Consider the following 10,952-nt stretch of genomic DNA (forward strand, 5'->3'; position numbering starts at 1 on the left):
CGCTGTGTTTTCACCTCCGGTGATCATCCCCATCGTATCCTTTACCTTGAAACAAGTAAATCATTTAAAATTTTTGGATTTTTATGGTATTATTTGATTGTTTATTATTATTTAAACTAAAAAAATTTTATCTTTCTTCTTCAACCTTTTCCCTCTATTTAGATGATGAAAAATTAAGTTTAACATAATATTTTGAATTTTCCTAACTTGGAGTAACTAAAGAGTAGTTCCGATGATTTGAGGGGTTGATTTCTACAAATGAATGATTTTGGTCACCAATATCGAAGAACCCTTTAATTAGGATTATAAACATTTAATGAGGAATGTGGATGTGAGAATTAGGACATTACGATCAGATAGACGAAACCCGTAGTTATTTCAGCTATAAATTAGATTCAAAATATTATGTTAAAAACGTTTACTTGATCAAAGTTTGAACTGTATGTTAATGTTAATTGTTTCAGTTAAAATATTTCAAAATATTATTTTAAAAACGTTTTCTTGATCGAAATATTATTTCAGCTACAAATGAAGTCTTAATTTTTTATTCAGGGAATTTACAATGAGGAGTGAACTAGATGATGCTCCAGTTTCTGCTCCTAAATTGGTGGGTTCGCTAAATTTTGTTTGAACTGTGTGTTAATTGTTTTGAACTTTTCATTATGAAATGCTGTTATCTTTCAGAAATTTGCGCCGAAAGTAGTTCCTCGGAAGCAAACAAGAAAAGCGGCAGCCAAAGTGTATTTTCTTGTTCATAGTTCATTTCCTATTTGGATTGATTTCTTCGAGTTCTAATTTGGAATTTATGCTGTGATCTGTGATGTACGCAGAGAGACGGTTGAGACGAAGAGTGATCTTATTAATAAGGAACTTCTCGCAAAGCTCAACAAGGCTAAAGTAATTGATGTTTTTCTTCTTTATAAAAAGTTTTTAATTTTTTTGGCTGACTTGTTCTAATAGAGGATTTCTTGGCAGACTGAAAGCAGTTTTGCGAGGAGGCCGAAGGTGGAGAAAAAATGTAAGTGGTTCTTATTGTATATCATTTGTGTTGGCTATGTTTAAGAGAAAAAAGCTTGTGATCTCATAGTAGTTCATACTTCCTCTTCCTTTTTCCATGAATGGGTCAAGCTAATGTTTGAACATAGTGAATTACTACTTAGTGATAAGCTAGTAAACCAAATTCAAGTAATGAAACTAGGAAATGTTTAATGAGCTATGGTGATCATATTGTGTCTTCTTGTTCTAATCCGAGCTGTTGTTTGCAAGGTTCTGGAGTTAAGCAGGATGAGTGTTTGGTCCCGTAAACCAAATTCAAGTAATGAAACTAGGAAATGTTTAATGAGCTATGGTGATCATATTGTGTCTGCTTGTTCTAATCCGAGCTGCTGTTTGCAAGATTCTGGAGTTAAGCAGGATGAGTGTTTGGTTCCGTAGATAAATATACAGGGAAAAGAAACAAACAGAAAGGCAAGCTTCACCTTATGCTAGGGGGAGATAAAGGCTAAATTTTCTGCAGTTGTTTCTGTGTAATAATGTTAAAAAGGCCAAACAACAATAAAAATTTCTTGATCCATTTCTCTGGAGCTGTGTGAAACTTTTACCATTTGATAGAAATATAGAACTCATGTAAGGCCAATTTCCCAATATTTTTCCGGTGGTTGCAGCTGCCCCGGCTCAAGTTGCTTTTGGAGATGGGAGCTCATCATTAATCAGGTCCTTTGGCTATCATAGAAGTGCAGTCTCAGAAAGTAAGCATGAAGGTCCCACTTTGGGGATTATCTCCACCCATCACACTTTCCATTTTTTATTCCCTCTTTTAAACTTTTTTTCCCCAGGTGGTCCTGATGTGTCCATCACTCCAATAAAAGAGTATATTGAGCCATGGGTGAGTTACTGTGTAATCTGCATTTCTCTCCTTGAGTTACTGTATAATGTGCGCATTTCTCTCATTTCTCATCATATTCTCTTTCTAATTTAGTTATGAACTTGTTTATGCGGTTACTCATACAGGACTATGGACATACTTATTATCCTGTCACTCTTCCCTTCAGGAGGCCATATTCGGGAGACCCAGGTATAAATTGTCACCACACGGTGTTTTAGACAGTCTAATTTGGAAGGATCACCACTTAAAAGTTTAAGTGCTTTGTTTGTTTCAGAAATTCTTGATAGCGAGGAATTTGGGGAGGATTCGACGAATACAGATAATGTGCCTCCTGTTCCCCCTGCTGAGGAGCTTGGTTTGACGGTTTGTATCTCTTAAACAGCACATCCCCTCAATGTACAATATGAAATTTCTTTATCTGTCAGGACATTTTTTTTTCCTCCACATTGACATTATATGGTGAAAAGATAAGAAATGGTTTTCTACACATAAATCTTTATGTTTGCTTCTGTATTTGTTAACATGTATCTATTTTATATTGTATGTGAAGTTGTAGTTTGTCATTTATTACCAAGCAAAACTGCTAATTTAAGAAAGTTAGAGGTTGATCCTATTGAGGATAAAATGAGAGAGAATCTTTTGAAATGGCCTGGTCATGTGCAACAGATGTCATTAAATGCATCAATTAGGAGAAGTAATAATAAATGTTGGATAACTGATGACTAGAGATAGGCCTTGGAGAACTTGATTAGAGGTGTTGAGAAGTGTACAAAAGTGATTAACTGCGAAGGAGATAATCCTTAGCAGAATTGAGTGGAAGATTATGATTCATCATTCATGTAGCTGACCCCAAAAATTTGTGCTTAAGGTTTTTGTTATTGTTGTTGTTGGCAGGAACCAAGCACAGGGCCACAAATGTTCCTTTTCCAGTTCCCAGCAGTTCTTCCATTTGCCAGACCTCCCACTGCAGCTACGAATAGTGAAGGCAGCAATACTAAACCAAACAATGCATCTAACAAAAGCGACAACTCCAAGGAAGGCTGCACTGTGAAAGACCTCCAATCTGGTCACATAGGAAAAATGATGGTATACAGTAACGGCAAAGTTAAGATGAAGATCGGAGATACACTCTTTGATGTAAGTAGAAGAAATATTAACCATATTTTCTGATGATTATTTCTCATCTCATGAAAAATGATACCTCTTTGTTCTCAAAAACTGCACAGGTGTCATCTGGAGAGAATTTTGTTTTTGCTCAAGATGCTGCAGTGATCAATGTTGAGGGAAAACACTGCTGTTTTATGGGAGAGGTTCCCAAGCGAGTGGTGGTAACCCCAGATATCGATCACCTCTTAGAGGCTTTAGAGGATTTCTGATCAGATTAGTGGGCTTCAATTTTTTTGCATTTAACATTTTTCAGTAGCTTGTGCTAATCTTTCTCATTATAACAATAAAGTCCTTGAAAATTTTGATATTTTTTGACTTATTTGCCATGATTCCGATGGTATGGACTAGCAGTGTATCTTTTTTTCATCTTGATACTCCAAGTGTAACATGCACCTTATTTACTGAGTAATTATCCTTATTTACTGAGTAATTATCTGTTACTTCGTATTTTTGTAAGCATATGTCAAAGATGTTATGTAGTTTCTGGTGATACTTTCTTCTGCCCAGTGAAAATATACTTCAGTAAAAAATTCTTTTCAGCACTATTTTTGCCATTTATCTTCTAGGATTTTTAGCAGTTTTTATAGTCTGTAGGAAATATTTTTATCAGTTTTCAGAGAGGTTAATTAGAACTTGCAGTGGTGATACATATTTGTTTCGCAAATGTTTCTCAACAAAAGAAAGGGTTTTTCATTGAAATCACCTTTAAAATAGAGGCATTCTAAAGAAACCATCTTTTATTTTCAATTTGTAGAAATATCAACTTCAAAAGATTTTTGTTGCAATCAACCATCTGAACACTTTTCAATTGAAATTTTTTCGGTAATTGACCCCATCTAACATAGATTAAGGATCATCTCTCTAATATGTTTAATATTAACTAATTGTTACAAAAATCCGTTCAAAGATGGTTTGTGTATAAAAAATTAACAATCAAAGATGGTTTTTATAGAATGACCTGTAAGGTGGTTTTTAGGGGGGAAAACCGAAAAAAAAAATAGTTTTTTTTAAGAAATAAGAAACATGTACCATATTTTTGCCTGATTGGAGTCATCTTTGATTTGGGCGGAGTCTTAATTAACTAGAGACAAGTTAGCCGAGGCTTCATCTTTTTAGAGGACTCACATCTACGTTCCTCGTTCTTTTTTGAGGACTCACGTTCCCCATTATATGTGTACAATTTCGTATGCAAATTCAAGTCCAACTCCCACCATTGATCAAGAGTATGCGCCTTCCTCATATCCCTCCTCCGTCTCAAATTCACCGTCAAGCTCGCCGATGGCAGAAGATGCAACGGATCCGACTCCCTCCCGATCGCGCTCCAAAACAAATCCCCGATACAGGCCTCTCTATCGCCCCCGCCCCCATCTCCTCCATCTTCGTCCGATGCTTAAAGTACCCGATAAACCCCGAGCATATCGGATCGTCCGGATGAGCAAAAATTAGAGGGACCCACGCCGACAGTTTCGCGAACGACGAGTCCTTATCCCTCTGCAGGCTTTTCGCGGCGAAGCTGGCCCCAGCGACAATGAGGCTCCTGGCGATCCTGATCCCCGTCTTAATCTGCTCGACCCTGATCTTCTCTATCGGCGCGAAGAAGAATGGTGGGTTGAAGAGGAAAGTATCGAGGAAATCGCCGGATCTGGCCATTTCCTTGCCAGCCACCGTCGCGATGGATGAGCCGAGAGAATGGCCCGCAAGCCAAACTTTAGAGCTTACACCCGTAACGGAAAGCACGTCTTTAACGGCTCGGATGGCTAGCGCGGAACGGGTAGTACGGTGGAGCCCGTTTTGACAGATGCTGAGGTCGAGCGAGATGTCTCGGCTCCTGGAGTCTTTCGTCGTGATGGTGCCACGAAAGGCAACGATGTATTTTGGTGCATTGTCGAGCCTAGGGTTTCCAGAGAGTACTGTAGGCTCTTCGGTGGGTGTAGTGGGGGGTTTGAATTCAAAAATGGCGCCGAAGATGGAGTAGTCGACGTCGTCGACCAGTAGCTTAACGGGGTTGAAGTGGAAGAACTCCCACCAAGGTGGGGCGAGAGCTTCGTCGCCGATGCGGTTTTCTTGACGGTCGAACTCAAGAAGGTATACACTTTTTACCAGGACGGCGGCTATGACTCTCCGATGATCTGGACATGTCCTGTGAGAACATGAATCCACATCGCATTAAAGCAATACAATAGCAACGAGTTTAAAATGGATTATTGAAATGAAGAAGATACGTGAGTCCAAGGCTATTCTATGAAAACCACGCTTACTCTTGAACATGTAAAATAGAAATTTACACGTAAAATAGAAATTTATAACCTTCTTCAAAGATTACCACACTTTGGATGTTCTGATGTAATTAATGATACTTGAAATTATAGATTTTAGCTAGTGCATGCGGAAGTGTAGCAACGAACTTGGTGATGTTGTAGGATCCTCCTTCAATGTCTCTTTTCAAAAGGACCTTTTTTTAAGGTACATTTTCCAGAATCTATTATCACTTTCATGAATTTTTGAGTAACTATAATATCTATTTCACTTTGCATAAACTTGGGAATTATACTCCTATGGCACTATGAAAATATTCAAAGTTTAATTTATCCCATATTATATACATAAACATGGAATAATAGAAGGTCAAGAGAGTTTATATTGAACTTCGTGGGATAATGTTATCCAAAACTTATATCCGTAATTTTGTATGATAGTTGTTATGGGGTACGACTGTTTCCAAATATATGATATGATGAGTCGTCATCTCCATCCAGCCAAACAAGCCGACAACCCAGTGTCGACACGAGAAGCGGTGCTAATTGACATGAGACATCCTAACCTCCCAGACGAGTCAACATCTCGACCGACGGGAGAGATAGTCAGAAATCAGCTAGCAGTCCGACTCAGCCGACCAGACGAGTCGACATTCATCAATGTCGACACGAAAGACGGTACCAGTCGGCCCTCTCGTAGCAGGCAACTCGCCAAGAGCCTAGTTGACCCAATCGAGTCGATACTCCTCCATGTCGACTCGAAAGGCGGGACGAGTCGTCACCCGACTCCATTCAACCAGCAATCCTTGAGTCGTCACTCCTCTCAACGAATCGACTCTCCTCATGAGTCCCATCATGAGGGACATTACTTTTCAGCGAAGTAAGAAGATAACTTCACCAAAGCTTATCCATCCCGACAACAAGTCATATCATGTTTACTCAAAGACCATGCGTTATCACGCCGCTTATTAGCCCACGTCCCATCGATCGCTCCTCAAATTAAGGTCGAAGTGATCTTCCTCTTGTCGCCAGCTGACACATGTAGAGCAAAGGATGACTCACCTTTCAGCTTACACTTTGTCACCGCCATTTGCATGACCAAAGTGACCAATCCGCCATTGACATCATCTTTATATATAGATGCTATTCGCCATAGCCAAAGGTGGGCAATCTAAACTCTCATCCTGACCTAAATCTCAAAGATTATCATCTCTAATGCCCATAGCATAAGAACACATAGTTCTATTACTCCACTCAAGCTCAAGTTTATCAACTGACTTGATCGTCCAAGGTACCACGGGGGAATCACCACCCCGCCCTCTCACGACCTTCTTCTATGCAGATCGATCACTCTAACTCAGTGGCCAAGATATAAAGTCGGGGAAGGAAGCGGTCCCCTCCATCATTTTTCATCACTCCGCAACCATCCTATTCTGGATTATTTTGTGTGATTTTAGCATCAACAGTTTGGTGCCCACCATGGGGCCCTCTTTCTTTTTTGAGAGAACATGTATAGTTCTGAAGATAGAGCTGAGCAATCTCGTCTTAAAGGACCTCATCAGAGCTATGCTACTCAAGCCCAGCTTGAATCAACAACTCATATGATTCATCAATCTTGCTAAGAGCAATTTGCTACCTTCACTAGTGAGCTTCTCAGCCGGCTTCCACAGCCGCAACAAGCAAAATTTGCACCTCATCGGTCAACTCGCCGATGTCTCCTTCCTTATCAAGAACTCACCGGCGAGAGTCCTACCATTAGAGCCTCCGAATACGATCGAGTCAACAGACCGATCGCAAGCGTCTTCGGGAGTAACAACCCCCTTTCAGACGACCTTATGAATGTTCCATGTGAGAAGTTCAAGATGCCTCGCATGGAGACATACAAGGGCGAGGGAGACCCCTCCAAGCATGTTCAGAATTACTATGATGTGATGAGTATGCTCCAAGCATCAGAAGCAATTTTCTATCGATGCTTTCCTATCACTCTTTCAGGGAGTGCTAAGCTCTGGTGGAACACTCTTGAGAAGAGATCTATCAGAAACTTTTGACAACTTAGCCGGAAGTTCATCCACCATTTCCTAGCTGACGCCAAGCAGGAGTTCCCCCCCTCATGTGCTGATCCAAATAAGGTAGGGACCAGAAGAGAGCCTCCGGGCCTACTTTAAGAGATTTCAAGCTAAGAGGTTGGAAGTCGACGACCCAGGGAGTGCGGTCACCTTGTCAGCACTCGTAACTGGTCTGCAGAGCAATGCATAGGCTGACTATTTGTCTAAGAAGCCAGTTGCCAATTATGAGCAATTGATAGCCAGAGCCCATGGATATGGAAGATGCTCGAGCTTACAAGGTGACAGCCAGGGCCACAGAGTCCTCTTCAGCCGCGCATTAAGCACTCTGGAGCAAGCCCTTGGTTCCTTATCAGGAATAAACCCAAGGTACAACCCTTTGTCCGACTCCTACAGTAGTCTCTCGGCCTAGGTGAGGGGATGCCCTAGTCAACTTTTCTCACAATTCTAGGCATTCGACTTCTCAGTCGGATTCTAAGCCCATGGCTTTTTATCAGGGTAATCCCAAGGCACAAGATGTGGTTGGATTCTATAATTCTCATCAACCATCATGGTGAAGCCCTAGGCACCAAAATAAGTCCTAGGTGACCCAACCTCCGGGCTGGCGTGTCAAAAACCCTTGGCTCTTTATCAGGGTAAGCCCAAGACACAACATATGGTCGATTTCTCCGGCTCTCATCGATCATCATGATCAAGACATTGGTTCCTTCTCAGGGTAAGCCCAAGGCACAACTCTATGGTCGACTCCCACATTCACCTCTCGGCCATACGAGGATTATGGAGACTTAGGTTCAATGTGAGACATAGCCTCAGAATCATCATTCTACATTAAGACATTGGTATCATCATGAGTAAACCTAAGGCATGGATTTCAATTGCCCGGTTATCTTCGACAAAGAGACTTAAAGCACTTCAACTTGCCAGTCTTCGTCGACGCAATACCCGAGCATTTTGCCCACAATAGGCTCAATATGAGCTAGTTGTCAAGACGACTCGCAACATTCGGGTCGACACAACACAACCAACTCAAAGAATTGCCACTTGGTTCACTCGATCAGAGCAATGTCACAAAGCAATCAGCAGCCCTAACTTCAGCCCAGAGCTTTATTCATTTCACTTGGACTCGGCTAAATCCGACTCCAAGCGAAAGAGGCCAACTGTTATATGGTACAACTGTTTACAAATATATGATCTGATGAGTCACCATCTCCATCCAGTCAAACAAGCCGACAACCCAGTGTCGACACGAGAAGCGGTGCTAATTGACACGAGACATCCTGACCTTCCAGACGAGTGGACATCTCGACCGACGGGAGAGATAGCCAGAGATCAGCTAGCAGTCCGACTCAGCTGACCAGACGAGTCGACATTCATCAATGCCGATACGAAAGGCGGTACCAGTCGGCCCTCTCGCAGCAGACAACTCGCCAAGAGCCTAGTTGACCCAGTCGAGTCGATACTCCTCTATGTCGACTTGAAAGGCGGGACGAGTCGTCACCCGACTCCATTAAGCCAGCAATCCTTGAGTCGTCACTCCTCTCAACGAATCGACTCTCCTCACGAGTCCCATCATGAGGAACATTACTTCTCAGCGAAGCTAGAAGATAATTTCGCCAAAGCTTATCCATCTTGACAACAAGCTAGAAGATAATTTCGCCAAAGCTTATCCATCCTGACAACAAGTCATATCATGTATACTCAAAGACCATGCGTCATCACGCCGCTTATCAGCCCACGTCCCATCGATCGCTCCTCAAATCGAGACCGAAGTGATCTTCCTCTTGTCGCCAGCCTACACATGTAGAGCAAAGGATGACTCACCTTTCAGCTTACACTTTGTCACCGCCATTTGCATGACCAAAGTGACCAATCCGCCATTGACATCATCTTTATATATAGATGCTATTCGCCATAGCCAAAGGTGGGCAATCTAAACTCTCATCCTGACCTAAATCTCAAAGATTATCATCTCTAATGCCCATAGCATAAGAACACATAGTTCTATTACTCCATTCAAGCTTAAGTTTATCAACTGACTTGTTCGTCGAAGGTACCACATGGGAATCACCACTCCGCCCTCTCACGACCTTCTTTTGTGCAGATCGTTCACTCTAACTCAGCGGCCAAGACATAAAGTCGGGGAAGGAAGCGGTCTCCTCCATCATCTTTCATCATTCTGCAACAATTCTATTCTAGATTATGTTGTGTGATTTGAGCATCAACAATAGTCTACAGTGACATAATGCTGATAGTTTATTTTGAGAAAAATGATGTTAATAAATTAAAACAGAATAGTTTATGTTAAGTGTCAGGGAAATCCATAAAACGTCATGGTAATTCTTAAAAAATTATCCTATTATTTCAAAAATGTTTATTCAAAAGATTAGCATATCAACATGAAAATAGTTATTGCTTGATTAGTACGAAATATTGTAAAAATGTGATGTTTGCTTGTACGGCTTACCAATCTACAGATGTCAAATAAGTGGGTCCTGAGATGCTAAATACATCTCTTTCATTGGCGATTGGTTCCGGGGGCCTTTCTTCTTGTGCTTTAATCCGAAGCATATCTGCTGAAATTAATTTTAAAAAAAACCCTATTAAGATCAATAAAAAAAACCCTGAAAACTTTTTATAATTTGATAGCATCTGTAGATTGATGACAGTATACTTATCAACTTGATGACCCATCTTCTGATTTTTTCCTCCCCCCTCCCTTTTTCTGTTTCAAATTATTTATTTATAAGAATTAGGCGCAATGTTTCTTTTGCATCCTTTGGGGCTGTTTGGTTGTAGATTGCATGTCCAAAGATTTGGATATTGTTGCATGTCAGGGTCTTGAAATAAATACATATCCAAAATTTTATTTGCTTGCAATGGATATTGAAAGGATTTGCATGAGGGACAAAACCTAATGAAACTTCATGTTTATATTTACGCTCGAATGGCCAATTCACCTTCATACTACTCTAATAGACATGAAAATTTGAAAAAAAAAAATCAAAATTAAATTTAAGCATAGATTAATGGCTTTAAAAGTGTAGAATCAGGAATTTTTTTTCCAAGAGACAAAAATAATACCTCAACCCTACCAATGAGAGGGAGGGAGAGGATGAACCCCTCCCTCTTCTCTCCCTCTTCTCTCACCTTGGGAATGAAATGCTTCCTTCTTTAAAGTATAATCTTCACCTTATACTGCTTTCAAATGTTATAGCAACAACAATATAATAGTTTGATTCTTAGATTTTAGAGAGAGAATGGAGAGAAAGAGAGGCTAAACCCCTTTCTTTTTCTCTTAAATTTAGGGGGAGATGTGAGGCTTCAAAGTTGAACAAAATATTCTTTCTAATAATAGTCACAAAAAGATCAGAATAGTATTTTTATGGCAGTTTCAAAGTTTGTTACTAAGAATTGTCAGAATTAATAGAATTTGTCGAAGCCTGTTAAGAACTCTGCCTTTTATTATTTTTCAAAACTAACGTCTTAAACATTTGCATGACGTTTGGTTTGTTATAGTTCAAACTACATGAAATTAATTGCAATACATTAATGACTTATCAAACAAAACAAAAGAAGATAGAT

General features: G+C 40.3%; 1 protein-coding gene and 1 pseudogene across 2 annotated transcripts; one reads left to right on the forward strand and one right to left on the reverse strand.

The window, feature by feature from the left end:
* On the forward strand, positions 1–3,392 carry LOC109830004. Of its 2 annotated transcripts, none has more exons than XM_020397136.1 (11): positions 1–55; positions 553–607; positions 685–740; positions 831–897; positions 976–1,018; positions 1,665–1,748; positions 1,836–1,885; positions 2,011–2,074; positions 2,160–2,248; positions 2,780–3,022; positions 3,112–3,392. In XM_020397136.1, exons 2-11 carry the CDS (start codon positions 563–565, stop codon positions 3,259–3,261), a joined length of 891 nt encoding a protein of 296 aa, XP_020252725.1. In that variant the 5' UTR covers positions 1–55; positions 553–562; the 3' UTR covers positions 3,262–3,392. The 2 variants fall into 2 exon arrangements, with proteins under 2 accessions (XP_020252725.1, XP_020252726.1); XM_020397137.1 differs by having other exon boundaries at positions 16–34.
* Positions 4,088–10,599, reverse strand: LOC109829361 (annotated as a pseudogene).

The sequence above is a fragment of the Asparagus officinalis genome, chromosome 2, assembly GCF_001876935.1.
Source record: "Asparagus officinalis chromosome 2, Aspof.V1, whole genome shotgun sequence".
NCBI lineage: Eukaryota > Viridiplantae > Streptophyta > Magnoliopsida > Asparagales > Asparagaceae > Asparagus > Asparagus officinalis.